This window comes from Daucus carota, chromosome 8 (genome assembly GCF_001625215.2).
Source record: "Daucus carota subsp. sativus chromosome 8, DH1 v3.0, whole genome shotgun sequence".
NCBI lineage: Eukaryota > Viridiplantae > Streptophyta > Magnoliopsida > Apiales > Apiaceae > Daucus > Daucus carota.
Genome location: NC_030388.2, coordinates 14,304,789 through 14,323,589, shown reverse-complemented (window position 1 = coordinate 14,323,589; position 18,801 = coordinate 14,304,789). Strand labels below are relative to the sequence as shown.

Genomic DNA, 18,801 nt, shown 5'->3' with positions numbered 1-18,801 from the left:
CTAATTTATAGTACAAATTTCATTTTATTCTTCACTCATTTTATTCCATCCAAGTGAACAGAAGCTAATATTTATTTTTTTGATTCATAATAAACCACAGGCTCACTCACGGGGAAACAATCCTGGAGAGATTTGAGCACCCGCAGGCTTTATGTATCATGTATAGGGACACTCGAAGTGTCCAAGTGATCGGATAAATGGAAATAAGTATTAGAAAAATACAGTTTGAAGTGTTTAAAGTCGTTATTCTCGAAGTGTTTAAATGACCGAATAAATGAACAACTCAGTATTAGAAAAGACTGTTTGAAGTGTTTAAAATCGTTATTCTGAATCAGCATCATTTGATCATAAACTAATATTTTAGTATTAATTTAATAAAATCATTATTTATTTATTTTGATGAAAAGCAAAAAATTCATTAAAATACTTAAATCGAAATCCAACCGACACAAATTTACGGACTATCAACTACAACTTAACTGTAAAACAAAATACGAGCTAAATAAATAACTATATTATTGTCAAATCGCTTATCACATAAAATATTTAAATTTTTTAATCTAAAAGTTATTAAATCATATATCGAGTAATTCTACCTACATCAACTGTAAACATAGTAGTATCGCAATAAACCTTCACATAAATATAATATATAACACAGTTTTAGAACTATAAATTACATAAACTGATATTGGAGTAACAACTATCTCAAAAATATATGAACAATTTTTTATCCTAAAAGATGAGCTCTTACGGTATTCACCATTGTCCCGTATTTGATGCCAACTTTGCATATCACCCAAAATAACATTTAACAGGATTTAGCCAAAATAATGGGGCGGATCTTAACAGGATTTAGCCACAGATTAACGAGGCCGTTACAGTACAACGCACAAAGTAACTTTTATGGGCTAAATAACAAGAGGCCGCCATTTGTACTAGAAAGTCAGTTTGACTCCCACACGTGCAATAAACTAAAATGGGTCCGCTGATGACCAAGATCAACCTTACTATTAACATAACGACCAAATCACTACATACAACCCCATGCCTTCGATGTGTTGCCTATATAAACACCATCACTCCTCACTCTATATTCCTACTTAAAAAACTCCAACAAGTTCAGAATATTCTAAAGGAAAAAAAACATGGATTCTTCTTTTTCCTCATCTTCATTTGCTGAATGTAATTCACTTCTTCCTTTTAATGAAAATGACTCACAAGAAATGCCTTTGTTCGAAGTGCTAACCAAGGCAACAAGTGCAGAAGATGAATGTTCACAAGAAGAGCTAGTAGCAGCGTACCGAGGAGTTCGTAGACGTTCGTGGGGGAAATTTGCAGCAGAGATAAGGGATTCAACACGAAACGGAGTTCGTGTATGGTTGGGAACTTTTGATACTGCAGAAGAAGCAGCATTGGCATATGATCAAGCTGCATTTGCCATGCGGGGCACAGGGGCTGTGCTCAACTATCCGGCACAATATGTTTATCAGTCATTGATAGAAATTAACTACGATTTTGGAGCAGAAACTTCGCCAGTTCTGGCATTGAAAAAGATGCATTCATCTAAAAAGAAAACAAAGAAGAATAAAAAAGCTAACGAGGAGACAAAATTTGCACATCAAGATGGTCTTAACAATAATGTGGTTGTGTTGGAAGATTTGGGTGCCGATTACCTGGAAGAACTTTTAACTTTATCTGAGGCTTCACAATACTCTTGGTGACTTGATACATTAAATACATGAAAGCATGCAAACTTGTCAAACTGTGTCCGTTCTTGACATGATTTATAAATGGTTTTTTTAAAATTTGTTTGTTTCCTATACTTCTTTGTTTACAAACAATTGGCGTCTAGATTGAAGCGCTGGTGCTTTCTCCTGCAAAATTTCACTTCATGGATTGATCTTGTACCGGCTTCTGGAACTTCCCATGCACCCACACCCTTCGCATTGTTTTCCCATTTCGACGATTCACTGATTTAATACAGCAGTAATCTAGCTCGAGCTGCGAAAATAAACAACTAATAAATCCCACTAATAAATTGCAATGAGGCTGTTAACTACATACCGTCCAGTAACAACATGGCTTGCATAATCAGTGTATAAAAAAATAATCTTTATGAAATAAACAAATGATTTTCCGGTTCTTGACTTGATTCTACCATAAGAATTAGGGTTGATGCTGAAAATGGGTATTGACCCAATATTCACATTATTTAGGAAGAAGGCCCATATATCACTGTCGGAGAAAATGACTCAAAATATCACTTTCCTATCCAAGAAGCTAGAACTTGTAGCGTTCATCCTATTTCACTTCTTAACGCGAGATCTTGTAGCGTTTTAAAGCCCTAAACATTATTTTATGTAGCGTTTTCCTCTAAAACGAAAGATCGTGTTACGTTTTGTAGTGATTTTAAGACCCAAACGGAAGACAATGTAGCGATTTCTCCTAAGAACCAAAACGATGGATTATCCAACATTAACAAGTGATATTTCGGGTCATTTTTCACAAATCTGATATTTTGTGCATTACTTGTGGAAATTGTGATATATGGAGCCTTTTCTCAGGAAATTAATACAACATCGTCAGTACAGTTAATTAGACCAATACTAATTTTTTCGCTGCAGTAAGAGCTCTAAGCTCTTACATCGCTAAATGTATATTTAATATTGTGTGCTTTCAACCATTTTGTAGTAACAGAGGAGATCATTTGACATATATATTTAAAACACCACTGAAAGAAAGACTAAATGGAGGCAAATGAAACAACAAAAGAATATGTACCTCAACGAAGCCGACACCCTTAAAGAGGTTTTTCACGCAATCCAAAGAGAAGAAATAAGCTCTGGTACCCTCGGTACGCTTATACTCCCTATTTCCTACTTTTTGATCCGGCTCAAATCGAAGCATGGTCATGTCATAGAGGCCTGCATTTTACCATGGTGATAGTGTGCATGTAAGAATTACGGGAGAAAACACTAACAATCCTTTTAGAAGGCTCAAATCCTCAATGGAAACAAAGATAATTATAACATTTTAGAATGGGACTGAAATAGATGGGTGTTTTATTTTATAAGAAAATAGTCAAATAATATCTATATTATTTCTTTCTAGTATAACCCTAGTATGCTAATGTTATCATTTGTTTCTGTATCAGTAATTGTTTTCTCACAAAGGTGTCCTGAATCATAACTTCAAGCTATTACCATAATCCCTGAATAAGAGTAGGCCACCAGGCTTCAAAACTGAGAAGCACTCTGACATTGCTGCAGGCATCCTATCGAATGGTACAGCTGATAGTGTGAAAATCTGACATGCAAAAGTAAGGATATCCTTATGTTACTAATCTGCAATAAAATAAATATGTTGATAACAATGTTTCAACCAAGACAATAAACAAGATTTACAATCAAACCAGCTGCTGTAAAACAAACTTGTACGCATTAAGGGAATAAGCTGAGGACAATGTAGTCGGAAAAGTAGATAGCAAAATTAGTTAATGACATGGTGCCTGATTATTGAAGCACAAGAAAGGAAAGAGATGAGCTGAAGCTACAGTGTTGATGTACTCTGTTAAGCTTTTAAATTACATAGGTGGAGCTTGTATTAAATAGAGTAACTGTTTAAAAGTGCATAGCCGAATTCTAAGGATAACACATTCTGTGCACAACACTTTCTTTCTCATTCACATAAATACACCTCTAAAGTATATCTCATAACATACAAACATATTCACTGCTCCCGTCGCATGCCCAACTAATAATAGCACAGATCCCCTCTTGAATTTATGAAAAATCTTTCAGTTTGTTAGAATGCGAGGAAAAAGCCCAGAAATTCTATGGAGACTGGAATGACCATCATTGGCAGAATTAGACTATACATGCCGCCAACACAACATTACCAATGTCTCAGCAAAAAGAGGAATAGTTCCATCACATAATGTAGGTCACTATTAAAATATAGGGAAGGTTGATAAAAACATGATAAGGTCGTAGTCCATGACCAAGGCTCCAGCGTAAGCATGTTGTGTGAAGATCTCGATGTACGCAGCCTTATCCTTATATCTCATAAAGAAACGAAAGATACAGTACAAGTTCTTGTTTAGATATAAGAAAACGGTGATAAAAGTTATTAAAATAAATTGCAGGTTTTATCAAAAGATTAGACTGGCAAGTACAAAATTACAATAGCTGAGAAGTGAGACCAAGTCAAAGACCAGTAATGACAAAAGTGGCTAATAGAGATAGATATGATAGCATGACATTCTGTGTCGAGGCCAACCCAAGAAGTTTGGAAATCTTGATGTTACCCAGCTTAGAGACAAAAAACAATCACAGAGTTCAGAAACGAAAGACTTAACAGGAAGAAACTCAACAAGAACAAGCCTTGTACTAAGTTTGGCCAATCAATGTTAGCAGTAACGCTAAGAAGAAGAAGAAGCCGCTTAATGCACATTATCATCATGGCACAGTAGAATGAGGCAGGACCTTTCCATTCTAGTCCTAAATTTTTGTTTTTCAAAAAATTAATAGCCCAATTGACCGATATTCTACAAGATCTAAGACTTTTAAGTTTTAACACCCTGAAAATCTGCAGGCGTGTCCAGCCTTTAAATGACTTGAAAGATGCCAGTGTCTGCATATGTAAAGGAGTTGATGATTTCATGAATGAGTAGTGATCATTATAGCCGTGACAAGAGAGGGCAGAGAAAGAACTTAAATATTGGCAAACTATGTTATTTCATAACTAATTCAAAATGCAACAACTCTGTAAAGCAATAAATTATATCAATCTTCTAAGAAAAGTAAATGCCTTCTATAAATTAATAGTAGACATCATCGGTTTGTGTTCTTTCATAGAAAACATACTAGTGGTTTGTATTTCTATAACAAAGACAGTAAAGGGTAGCAAAAGCCTTTGAATGTGAATGCGACATACATAACAATGGGGTTGCCTTATGCAATGTTTAGATATACATCAAAAGAAAAGAGAGGAAAAAGAACAAAATCAAGATACAAAGGAGTCTAGTCAGTTTGACCAATTACTACAGAAACATACATAACTCTGGTAGCAAACCTTTTTCTTAGGCACAATTGAAATATAGAGTCAAATTATCAAGCAGTAAGAGTTATTTGGGTATAGAACAGTACATACCAAAGTAACAACATCAACTCCGCCAATACAGCATTGACCATCCTTCAAAAAGACATTTGAATCTGTCGGTGTGTCGCAGCAAACATCTGGAAATGGAAGAGTTCGTAAATTCAAACTTTGCATTATTTATCACAAAAATGAAACTCGTCATAGATTTTATGATGTTGACAGATATGTTACAAGTAACCTGGAATATGCCGGCATTGTAGTAAAAACTGTTTACAATAGTTACAAGCCAGCCACTGAGGAAATGGAGTGACAGAGAAATCACAGTAAAACGGATGAAACCGCGATTCGATTCCTTCGACATGAGAAGCACATACATTCTGTTTGGATCTCTCCAGCGCCTCAATGCTGCAATCACAGGCATATACCCTAGCAGTTTCTGTGGCACTATTGACAAAATCACTTATAAGAATACTAGAGGTTTAAACAAATGAATTAAAAGGCGAGATCACTCACCGTAAAATCGGTAGAGCGGTGCTGCCATTACCACATCCAACCTCCAGGACCAGAGAACAGGAGGCCAGCTCAGGGAATTCCTTAAACAAATATCGTCTCTCCTGGAAAGAATGAGACAATTGTTATAACAAATCAGTGAATAATTAAGTGAATTAAGCAATTGAGTGAATACCTTGAAGAATTTGCCGGAGGAATGAGTGGAGTGAAAGTTATTCCAAGCAAGAGAGTCTTGGGAAGGGGATGATTGGGAATGGAGTGGTGGTTGCAAGTGGTAAGAAAGGGAAGGATCATTCTCTATTTCGCTTCTCAGTTGCTCCCATTCGAAGTCTTTGCTGTGATACTCTCTTGCGCCTGCCTCCATGCTTCCACCGTCTTCCAGGACTACCTGCTCATCTAATTTCAAACACCGATATCACAAATCGGACTTGTAAATGTCCTTAATTCTCAAAATAAGGCCAGCATATCAACCAGTTAAAAATACTATTTTTTATCGGTTTTTTGGTGACTTAAAGTTTTGATTATATATTTTTGTTTAGAAAAAAAAATAAAAAATGATATTTTTAACTATTCGGTCAAGAGACTTAAAAGTGTGTGTGAAAAGTCAAAACGTCAAATAATAAAAAACAAAGAGAGTGTTATATATTATTCCGTTAATTTTTTAAAAAAACTGACAGCAAATGTTAAGTTCAAAAATTTAACGTCACAACATTCATCCTTGCTGACAAGTCATACAGATGGCGGTGACGGGTACGTCTGACATGGAAAGACGATAATAAATAAACAAAATATTAAATATTAAACAAAATTAAAATAATAAAGTAAATAAGAAGGGGATGAGTCAAAATACATTAAGTATACACTCAGGGTGATCGACACACCAAAATGAGTCCGATTTGAGGGAAACCTAAATGATCGATTTTGCGATTGAACCACCTGTTCGTCTTCTGTTAAGGTAATGTACATAACTTCGATCTTGCTTTGATTCTTATTCGATTGTCAATTATTGTTGTTTTGTGTCGTATAAACTGAGATATGTGTCATGTACTTGAAGATGTTGATACTGATTTGTTGTCTTTCCGGTATTTAGAAGAATTTTTTCTTTGTGCGTCGGTAAAAAAACATGTTTTTTGGGAGAGAGATACTATTTCACCAATCGAGTCACGGGTAGATTGGGCTGCCATGTTTGACTATAATTCTGAGTGTTTATTGTTTTTTTAAGAATAATGGGCATAATTTTGCAAATGGACTTGAGATTTTATATGTGATAACTCTATAAGAGAGGAGCTGAATTTGTGTAAGCCATATGGTATGGTAGAGATTTACGGTGATAGTTCCTTGACTAATGCGGCAATTGAGGGTGACAAAGGTGATAATGTGAATGGTGAAAAGGCTGGTGAGGCTGGTTATGACATTGAATTCGAAGAGGATAAAGATAGTGAGGACCCTGCTTATGAATATAATCTTGATGGGGAGGAAATTGAAGAACTGGATAGTGGAGCATCAGATGTTGATGATGCTAGTGATGAGGAGTTGGTTAGAAACAAGAAAAACTATAGAAATGTCAAGAATGAGATGAAGGAATGGGATTATGAAGAATCAGACTTTAACTTTGATGAGTTAAGATCAATTAGTTCAAGTAGTGAGGATGAAAATAGTAAGATTGGTTCTGTAGGCCCACCTATGATAACAAAAAAAAAAGATATGTGATAGGAGTAATACAACACAACAAAAAGGGTAGGATTAAATGAGAGGCGGGAATGGCCTTTGTCAACATGGATGAGGTTAGGAGTTTAGTGATAGGGAATGGCATGAAGGAAAGAAGGGCTATGAAATTTGGTGCTAATGATCCAAACAGGTGCCAAATAAAATGTGAACCTGGATATCCTTTTTATATTTGGGCCAGGAAAAGGAGAGATTGTGAAATTGTAGAGAGTAGAACAATACTAAATGACCATCTTTGCACGAACCCCTATAAGAATAAATTAGCTAGTGTCAAGTACCTAGCTGAGCAATTTGGTGATAGAATTAGAAAAAATCTAACATGGAGGGTGAAAAAAAATGATATAATGCATCAGAAAGAAAATGAAAACTGACATTCCCTGGATCAAGGTTATGAAGTTAAAAAAAATAGCTCTTGATGGTGTACATGACTCATTGAAACAACACTATTATAGGGTTTGGGACTTTGGACATGAGATATTGACATGTAATCACCGGAATACTGTCAAGATTTCTGGTACCGAGGTGAATGAGGGAGATGTTAATAGGTTTTAAAGAATGTACATTTGCTACTTTGCACTGAGAAAAGGATGTAAATCAGGGTGTAGACCACTGATTGGACTAGATGGGTGCTTTCTCAAGACTATATGTGGGGGACAGCTGTTAAGTGCAGTTTGCAGATATGGCAATAACCAGATCTCGAAAATTACTGTGGTAGGGTCTCGAAAATGCAATCAAAGAGCTATTTCCTAAAGCTGAACACAGATTTTATACTAGACATATTTATAGAAACTTAAGGAAGAAGTAAGTATTATTAACATCCAAAATTGTTGTACTGCACAAATATGAAAGTAGTATGCATACTAATGGACTTGTATTATATGCTTGAAACCGTCTTCTTGTAGATATCAATCAACATTGCTCAAAAGATGGTTCTGGGCAGCTGCTTGTAGCACACATCGAGTGGCACACAGGAATGCAATGAAACAGGCTCTAAGCATATGTAAACCTGCACTTTAGCAACTTAAGAAACTAGACCCATCTGTATGGTCCAAGGCCTTTATTTCTGCTGTGCCTAAAGCAGCAACATTGAAAATAGCATGTCATAATGTTTCAACACTTGGATTATAAATGAAGGTCATGATCATGATTTACTATTTGCTACATTCCATTGCTCACTATAACTTGACATTTACCTAAGTGCATTGTCATTGTTTATTTTCAAGTATTTGCCATTATTGACAATGTTGCAAGAAATGCATTACAAGTTAATGACCAGAGTCAGGGATAAAAAGAGAAGAAATGAGGGCCACTGATATGCAGGTATGTCCTAGGATAAAAAAAGGTTTTGGATCTTGAATTTAAACATTTGAGAGAGTGGAGAGCATCATGGGATAGAGATTATACATGGTAAAAAGTGGCACAAAGATAGTAACAGTAGATCTTGAGAGGCATAGTTGTTCATGTAGAGTTTTTTACTTGAGGGGAATACCTTATGACCATGTAGTTGTTGATATTCATGATAAAAGGCAACAACCGGTCTCTGAATACTATAAAATAGACAAGTACTTGTAATCTTATAGCTACTCCATTGAAGCGATTGCAGGAGAGGAGTATTGGGAGGAGACCTCAACTAAACGACTTTTACCTCCTAAAAATCCCAAAAAAATTAAGGGGGAGACCTAAGAGGTTGAGAAAGAGGGAAGAGTGGAAGTGGCAAAAAAGGCAAACAGAATGTAGGAGATGTCCCTTAAATACAAAGATTCAGTCGTGGAAGGGTGCAACATTGTAGCATTTGTAGGAAGACAGGACATAGAAAAAACAAATGTCCAAGAGTTAATGTTCAAGGTGAAAATGCGACAAATGAATCTCAATCGCATGTAACTGAAGCTCAAGCTATTTAGAATAAAGGTCAACATGGTGTGACTGAGGGTCAAGGTAATCAAGTTTTTACTCAGATGGGTGAAAATTATATTTCTAGTGGTGAACACTAATACATTAATGGTGAGCCTGGAGGTCAAGCTGGTACTCAGATTAGAGGAGTTGGAAAGAAGAATACTCCTAAAAGGAACAAGTTAGGTATTAGAAGGCCAAAGTTGGTCGTTAGAAGGCACAAAACAAAAGGTCTTGTTATCAAAGAAAACACTGATGTTCCAACTCAAGCTTCTCATATTATCTCAAATGTTTCTCGGACTATCTCACATGTAACTTCAACTGGAATAGAAAAAATATAAAGGTAAAACTACTTGTTCAAGTGAAACTAGTCAGTTTATGTATCAATTTCTTGGGAGTGTGGGATATGATGCATTGTACAAACCAACAACTGTTAATTCTTGGGTTTGGACAAAACAAGCTGACAAAACATTGTCTTTGTCAAGTTCTGAACCTACAGTGAATACAACTCCATCTGCAGCAAAAGTGCCTCCAAATGCTCCAAAACTTTCTTAATCTACAGCAACTAAAGCAGCTTCTAACCCTTCAAATAAGAGCATCAACATGCTCAGAAAATTCTCTTAATCTAGATGACTATTAGTGTCAATTTTAAGTTATTAGAATTTCATTTTTGCTCACGTAAACCGTTCTCTGCATTTTTTGTCTGAACTTATCTATTTTATCTTGACTATGTAGTTTAATTTGCCAAAACAATGTCGGTATTTAATTTGCTAAGACAATGTTGAAGTTTATTTTTCTAGGAAATATTGTTTGTTTGGCTTACTTTGTTCAACAATACACTCTGCTCATTTGGTTGAAAATTCAATCATTTATTATTGTCTTTGCTTGTTGTAGTGGTTGTAAAAATTCATGTGATCTATATGTAATCTATACAAAGTTCATGTAACCTTCTTTTAACTTATCTGAAAAAGGTGACATCGAGAATTTTATGTTTTAACCTTAAACTCAATATATAATTCTCTTGCAAGTAGGATTCAGTTTTAGAGATGTGTAACATTAATAATGTACCCTTGGTTAAGCTTGTTGGGGGACAACTGATTGAAACAGTGGTTGCACATGATGCTATTGTTAAAATCATTGTTTCATCTTTTTGTTACAAATGAGCTGAATTGTCTGTGATATAGGTTGTTCGCTAATATTTACAACAAACCATTACTTCTCTAAAGAAAAGAGCCTATTTGCTCAAGTACGGAAGAAGAAATGTTAATAGTTGATTATGCTTGTATACGGTCATTACTGGTCAGTTGGCACGCCTTCGGCAGGGGTTGATTTTTGGTGCTAAGTTTCATGGATAAAGCTGATTGGACATTAGTTACTAGTGGATTAGTATATTTTCATGGATTGGCATATCATCTATCACCTTAAGTTGTTATTCCCAACTCCTAATTGTATGTAGATTTATAATAATTAGTGAAACATAATATTATCATTAATTTTCGTTGTGATTGGCATTTGTTGTTCTTCATGTGTTTCTCAAACTTTTCTTTTCGTGTGAACTCATAGTATAATGAGCACAATAGGTATCATTGACTTGTTCATGAACAATATTTATTTGTGAAAATCCCCAATGGCAGGTTTTTGTGGGATAAAAGTGAAAGTAATATATTGATAATGGATTAATTCGATTATGATTGTCCACCAGCTAAGTAGTAATTTAATGCAATTAGTTTTCAGGAACATTTATGATTGCCTTTGATCCCATGTTTGTGACTTCACCTCTATGCTGCATTCAAAGAAGTTATATTTACCTTGGCTAAATGATGTCTCTTCGATAATTTCGAGGTATAGATGGACAGCAGGGAATCCAGATTCTGAGCTTGGGACTTAATGGCACTTCATAGCTAGGCAGTCATAATTATTTTTCACCAAATAATGTTGATCAATTTGTACATATGGAATTGAATTCATCTAAAATCATCATCTTACGCAGTTCTGCCATTGTAGCATGATACATTTTCATATTGTAGGGATCCCTTGCTCGATCTGAATGAATAGAAATATTAAAACTGATTATGGCTGGCTTATGAAAAATGAGAATCAGTAGGAATTCTTGCTATGCTGAGGGGTTGTGCTCTTGCTTATTTTTCAATGCTAGTAGTTATTGTTAAGCTAGTGGTATATATATATATATCGATATGTATAAAGAAATAATAGTGTCTAGCACACACCCTTCTGCCACATCAGTAGTTCTGTCAGCACTGCCGTTAGTTTTTTTTAAAGTTAACGGAATGATATATAATAGAATTTTAGTAGTTTAAATGAGTCGCCGTGGAGATCGGATAGCTATATGATATATTTCGCTGAGTTTGATGGGAAATTTGATATAAAACCCTATATTTGGCCCTCAAAAACATAATTTGACTTATTAATGCCCCAAATACCACGATGCCAAAAAATGGCCCCAAATACCATTCATTGACGCTTTATCGTGGGTTGTTTTGGTTTTTAACCAGAACGCAACATCGTATCGTGTTTAAGATTTTTAAATTTTTTTCAAAACACTAAAATGCAACATCATGTTTCGTCTGGAGTTGAAAACGTTACTTCTTGTAACGTTAAGACTTTTTTCTAATTTTTTCAAAAATGTAAAACGCAATATCCGGTAACGTTGGGCCTGAAAACTTCACTTCATGCAATGTTTAAAACAGTTTTTAATTCTTTTTAATAATTTAAAATGCAACACGAAGTGACGTTTTAACCAATAAATGCTACACTGTGTATTGTTTCAACTGTTAAAATGTTACTTAAAGATCAACTACCACCCGAATAACGCCCACTACTCATACAGTTGGATGTATCGATCGACGTCAAACTATCAACCACCTCGTGTTCATGTCTAAATCAACTACCACCCGAATCACGCCCACTACTCGTTTCCCCCAAACTCGAACTAATCAACAAATTTCCATCATTCGACACTTTCTCCATATAAATTTCAACAAAAAAAGGCATCCCCTTTGATACCATAACACCAAACATAAACTCAACATCATCGTCCTCTTCGATCGGTACAAACCCGATTTTTCAAATCATCGAGATTTTTACATCTATAGAATAGCTTAATCCAAACTTACTGCTATCTAGGGTTGTTCACGAACCGAGCTGTTCGCGAGCAAGCTCGAGCTTGGTTCAGCTCGGTTCAGCTCGGTTCGTTAACTACTCGAGCTCGAGCTCGAACACATAAATGTGTTCGTTAACAAAATGAGCTCGTCTCGTTAAAGCTCGAAAAAAATAAAAAAAATTCAGGATATTTTTATAATACATACCTTAATTTTTTTGAATAGCTAATATATTAATAATAATTAAGACAATACTTATACAAACTGAGTCTTTTACACAACATCCCCTGCAACTACTGAGCACCGCAACAAACTAGTAACTACTAGAATGTGGAAAAACCACTTAGGATAAGTACATAAATACCATACAAATAAGCAGAATAAGGATTGGTGCCATTACAAATACAAATAAAGACATAGACAAAAGCTAGTTGGAGCAACAGGTTGACCCCTACTACAACATAAACTTGATCGACCTGTGCATCATCTGAAAATCAAACCAAAAAACAAAACACAGGTTATGTACTAGAATACATTGGCAAGTACATGACATGTAAATCCTTTTCCTAAGAATGAAAGTTTAAATGATTTTCAAGCAGTCTCTAAATTTATAGCTACATGCCAACATTGTTAAAGCTAAACTAATATTTGAAAGAAACAAGTGTTAGGTCCAAAGTATCGTAGAAGGGGGGGTTGAATACGATACTCACTACAATTTAAAATTCTTTCGAATCTTGCGGATAAACAAATTGCAGTTCTGTAATGGGTTTCGTGTTCCGGATATTTATTGGGTCAGTTTCTGAGGATATGAAAATATTAAACCAACACACAATATTTTCCAAGGTATATCTGTATATTGATAAATACCTCGAAGGGTGCTACAAATCCAAACCCGAAGGTTGGCTACAATGGCTACTACTACGTACACTCACAAACCCTAGCTTCTAAATATATATATATATATATTACAAAACTAAGCTATGATTTATTTGTGTGTAGTAGTGTGCAAGGCACAAAGCCATTCCACCATAAAGGTGGTGGAGAGTGTTTTAAATGATAACAAAATCCATGGGTATTTATAGACTTGTCACTAACTAACCCTAGTTAACTTCATGAAGCCAAACTTGCGCCAGGGAGTAAACTTGCGCCAAGAATGATCATCAAGGGTCACTTGTATACTTAGAAAATTATTCTAAGTAAAGTGTAGTTGCGCCAAAAGCCATGAACTTGCACTTGGAGGAAGTTGCGCCATAGTTCCACTGTATAGCACTGTTGTCACTCCTCTCTCTCTCCTGGTTAACACAAAGTTGCGCCAACTTTGTGAAGTTGCGCCTTCTGTGTTCCGGTGGAAGTGTTTTTTTTGACTTAGAATAAATTCCAAGTCACTCAAACTTGCGCCACTAATGTACTTGCGCCTCAGGGAGTGTATGCCTTGATGTTTTACTTAGAATAAATCCAGGTAATGTGAATTTGCGCCTTAGACATCCCCTGTTCTCTCTCCTTGGTTAAAAGAGACTTGAACATGCGCTCCACTCTGTATATATATGTGTGAGATAAACTGCCTTGGCCTTTTACTTGAATAATCAAGTTGCGCTTGGAGCATCATCCCAGTACACACTCTTATCACTCCTGGTTACGTGGAGTTGCGCCTCAACAGTGAAGAATCTCACTGTTATCTCTCTTCTGCTTGTTGCATGTGTGTATATAATATTCATATACATGCAAACCCTAGGGTGCCCTAGACACCTGACATCTGACATCATCACATGCATGCATAATATATATAATATAATATATTATGCTGTTATTATATTAATAAATAAAAATATATATAAATATACACACATATATATTTTATTTATATGAACACATAATAATATATGTACATATATTTAAATATATTCTCATATATTTAAATATATATAATATATAATTATATGTAAATACAAATACAAATATATATAAATATATATAGAGATATATATAGTTATTTATAAATATAAATATAAACATAAATATATAAAGAAAAGTATATATAAATATATACATATATATAATATTTATATAAACATATAGTAATATATATACACATATATTTAAATATATATTCATATATTTAAATATATATAATATACATATAACTATGTGAAAATATAAATATATATATATATAATGATATATATATAGCTCTCTCTAAATATAAATATATTTATGCACATAATATAATATATATATATACACTTAATTATATAAATGTTTATGTAAAAAATATATATACATATACTATATACATATATATTTATTTAAATATATATACATATAAATATACATATACATATGTTTAAAAACATATATACACATATATTATATATATTATATTTAATTAAATATACATATATACATATATATATAAATATATTTGTACATATACAAATATATAAGTGCACACATATATAGAAATGTCACTTCCCCATATGGATCTGTGTGGAAGCTTTGACATATGGCATTTGAGCAGTAAGCTTTGGCATAGCTGGCATTTGACTTGGCTTGGCTTGGCGAGCAAATGACTTGATATGACTGGATCAATTCTTCGATCGATAAATACTTTGCAAAGCTCCGTACGTGCTGACGCTTAGTGCACTGGTCTGGTTGACAAGCGACTAACACTGAAGTTAAACATTGTACCATCTTTGTCAGCAAACATTGATCAGTCGGTTCCGGGTTAGTTTATGCTTCAGTTTGTTGATTATAAATAACCAACCAAGATATATAGAAATATCTTGCTTCAGGGGTTGCACTGAAATCTTTCGAGTACTTGGACAACATCTTCATTGCTTCCACAATCTTGAATACTTCAATCTTTATTCTTCACTGAGGCATGAACATATTAATGAACTTCTTCCAGTGAACTTATTCCTTCAAGACTGTAGATGGCTTCTTCAACCTTTGTCTTCGTATCTTCCGATTCCGGTGCAGGCGTAGTGTTATTTACTTGTCCTGTTCTATTGTTGAGTTATCATCCCTATGTAACAGATAGGGTTGTCTTTACATTTAGACTTACAATCTCCCCCTATTTGTTTGTTAATCATAACAAGCAAATCCTCTGGAGGATAACTCAACTAACACTAGAAAAAGTAAAGTCCTGGACTAGTAAATAATGCTACAAAGTTTCTGGATCATATAATACATTTCCAAATTTCATAAATAGAAATAACAGATGTGCATATCACCTTTATTTCTCTGGTTCTTGCTTACCTGCCTGAAAATCCTCATAGTCTGTCTTGAAGAGAATTCAAAACATTCCATCATGCAAAGAACAATCAGCAGCTTCATTGAATTCTCCAGTGGTAATGAATGAGTTCATGTCTACCACTTACTGAAGAATAAATGTATCACCATGATTCCTCACAAGTAAAGAACAAGTCTTCACTTCCTAGGAATCATACCATGTACCACCTAAATAAGAATACAACACAGTGGTGAGGTGTACATGAGTTGTTATTACTTCTCCTCCCATTACCTTGATCAAGTACCCCTTGGTGATAAGTAGTTGTTTCCCCTTAGATGAAAGATCAATCCTCCTCCTTAGTTGAAAGAAGAATCTCCCCCTCAGTAGTACACAGCTAAAGAGTAGTTTAATCCCCCTTAGTTGTAGACAGCAGAAGAAGGCTAACTTACTTTTTCTTCCCCCTTTCATATATTCTCCCCCTAAATATATTCTCCCCCTTAGTTGTGGAATACTCCGAGGATATGTGGTATCAAATATGGTCAAGGAACGTGTCCAATACATCCTGTACCAAAAGATAATATCCCCGTAGAGAACTAAACAACGCTAAAGCTGGGGTCGAAGAAAGAGTTCAGAAGAAGGGTTTACTTTGATTGGGTTGGTCCCTATGCTGAAAGAATAGGTTCCAAACGGAAAAGTAAGGAATAAAAACTGACATTCCAGTAACAACATCCACTTTGTCTTTAGGTATAAATTTGGTAATTAGTGGGTGTCTCACTAAAATGTTCTGCAGGTGTATCACTCAACACTCAATTTTCTCTCGGTTTTTGGGTAAGGGTATCACTCACGAGTTCTGTAAGTGTATCCCTCCACACAAATACTGAGCTTCCAAAATGCTGAGTACCTGCAAGAAAATCACCTTAGCCACCCTTAAAGGGGGTCACCGGTGGTGCAATGGGAGTTCGTAATTCCCAGTCCCTGCAGACTCATCAGATAAATCCGAATCATGGTCCACAAGTTGCCAACCACTAAGTGGCTTATCCAGTTAAGGATCCAGAGTTGTTTGCTCTGGGAGGTTAGACAAAGGCTTAATTATGGCAAAGGCCTAAGTCCTCCTCAATGTCTGTGAAGACACTTGATTCAAGAGAATCATCAACCATAAGTTCACAACGTGAAATGGAATGAACCGTAGTTGCTTCCGTCAATTCTTTCAACAACTTGTGAGCTTTCAATACCAATTATTATTATATGTACCTCACAAGTGTTTCACTCTTCTCAAAATCCTATGTGTTTGCACTCACTCATGCTCACATATTTCTCATTCTGATGTCTCACTGGTTCTTCTCAGAATCTCACCAAGTGTTTAACTCTCAGTGTTTGGCTCACAGTGTTTCTCTCAGCACTCAAAGTATGGTCTTCTGTACCTGCATGAGAAAATCACCATAGCCCCTTCAAGAGAGGTCACTGGCGGTGCAATGGGGTTTCGTAAATCCCCGATCCTCAACTGACTCATCAATATATTGACTCATAGTCAGAGAGTTGCCGATCTCCTATAAATAGGAAATCCATTCCGATTGGATCCAGATCTGTTCTTATCTGGGGAGGGAGACGAGAATCCTGAAGATTTGGCAATTGAGATCCTCGTTTCCTCCTTACACCTGTAAAGGCATCAACCATCTTATCTACCGTAAAATGGTAAATGAAGAAGTTGCTTCTGGAACAAAATCTTTAACCTTACTGTGCACTCTCTTGTATTGTGTACATAAGATTTTTTTGTTTAGGCTCTTCATCAGAGTGATTACTGATGATGTGCTTGACTCAATACAAGATGCTCTGGCTGACGAGCGAATTTCAATGGACCCATCCTGTTGAGAGAATGATTCCAGAGATTGTTTTATTGCCTTTTCAGCTCTATATTCTTTTGAGAGAATACAGATGAGCAACAGTTACCTCAAGTTTGAAAACACCTTTTCTTCTTGAGAGGTAGAGCTGTGGGTACACTATCCCTCACATCCTTATTTGCTGTAACGAGTACAGTTTCTCCCTCATTGACTTTTTGTTTGAAAAGTTCCTTATTACTCCAGGGGGAAAGTTGGGATGTGTTCGGAATTTGGTTTTATAGTCTGGGATAAAGATTGTTGGTTTTCAACCTTATGACTATCTAGGAAAGCCAAGAGGCTGATAAAGTTCCAAAGAACAGAAAGAGATATAAATGCATTTTAGAAAATCTATGATTTTGAATGAAAGCAATTGCATTTAATCTTTTGAAGAAAAATGAATCAGTTGTGACTGTAAAATGATTTTCATAAAGAATGACAATCACAACCGATGAAAGAATCAAAGTTTTCCATTAAAAACTTGTTTGAGTACGAGAGTCTAAATCTATGCATAAAAGTTTTAAATGAACTTGTCTTTGAAAAAGACACAGACTCTTGTTTCTCACTGCAATTTAAAAAGGAAACAAGAAAAATTATGCGCTACAGTGTATAAAGCACTCGCCACACTAATTAGTGAAAAGGCCTCATACTAGCACATCGTCAAAATAGACGCTGCAAGTGACAAAGATCACCAAGTACACAAATACAAGATAATCAATGTCTCGTCCTATGACGCTACATGTATAGATGCAAAGTATTCTAAGAAATATTTATGAAATAGAGTAGATGATACCAATTGTTGAAATCAAATGATAAGAAAATTTCTTTGAAGAAACTCACCACTCCAGAACATAAATATGAGACAGAATAAAGATTATGTTGTCTCCCTTCTACTCAGAATATTAAACACCTAAAATATATTAGCACCAGTGGTTTTAAGAAATATGCAACAATATTTCACCAGTGCCAATACATCACAATCAATTCACAAATAAAACATCAATAAAGCATCAAAAATAGATACCAATTAAATATTTCAAAAATGAATTAATCATGCTTCTATTATTCTATCAAAGTCAATCATGAAACAAATAGGAATATAATTGTCATGGATCACAATTTAACTAAGATAAAATAATAATTACTTACGGAATATCATATAATTATCAGATCAGCATATAACAACTAAAATCATGAAAATCATACAAAGATATTCGCAAGCCCGAGGGAATGTTGAGGAAAAGTTCACGAGTCCTATACATGTAAGCATTTAAGTACAAGTAAACTCACACAACTCCTCGCAGAAAATATTAACAATTAATATTAGTGATCTACATATAAGCATGCAAAA

The 18,801-nt window shown here is 35.0% G+C and overlaps 2 protein-coding genes across 2 annotated transcripts; one reads left to right on the top strand and one right to left on the bottom strand.

Moving 5' to 3' along the window:
* The first annotated feature begins 1,002 nt into the window (after positions 1-1,002).
* LOC108199644 (ethylene-responsive transcription factor 1B-like) lies at positions 1,003-1,724 on the top strand. The gene has a single exon (XM_017367562.2). The coding sequence runs from the start codon at positions 1,149-1,151 to the stop codon at positions 1,722-1,724; it is 576 nt and encodes a 191-aa protein (XP_017223051.1). The 5' UTR covers positions 1,003-1,148.
* On the bottom strand, positions 1,614-6,095 carry LOC108199643 (uncharacterized). Its single transcript, XM_017367560.2, has 7 exons — positions 5,789-6,095; positions 5,617-5,717; positions 5,342-5,547; positions 5,155-5,240; positions 3,207-3,309; positions 2,785-2,927; positions 1,614-2,004 (listed from the first exon to the last, which is right to left on the bottom strand). The coding sequence occupies exons 1-7, from the start codon at positions 5,975-5,977 to the stop codon at positions 1,888-1,890; spliced, it is 945 nt and encodes a 314-aa protein (XP_017223049.1). The 5' UTR covers positions 5,978-6,095; the 3' UTR covers positions 1,614-1,887.
* Positions 6,096-18,801: the final 12,706 nt, after the last annotated feature.

What these genes read in the sequence shown, in the direction of transcription:
- LOC108199644 (XM_017367562.2), top strand. Translation starts at nt 1,149, where the DNA reads ATGGATTCTTCTTTTTCCTCATCTTCATTTGCTGAATGTAATTCACTT.
- LOC108199643 (XM_017367560.2), bottom strand. Translation starts at nt 5,977, where the DNA reads ATGGAGGCAGGCGCAAGAGAGTATCACAGCAAAGACTTCGAATGGGAG. An exon ending in ACTCTTATTCAGGGATTATG is followed by an intron (nt 2,928 to 3,206) that starts GTAATAGCTTGA and finishes GGTAAAATGCAG; the next exon opens with GCCTCTATGACATGACCATG. An exon ending in AGGGTGTCGGCTTCGTTGAG is followed by an intron (nt 2,005 to 2,784) that starts GTACATATTCTT and finishes TTATTTTCGCAG; the next exon opens with CTCGAGCTAGATTACTGCTG.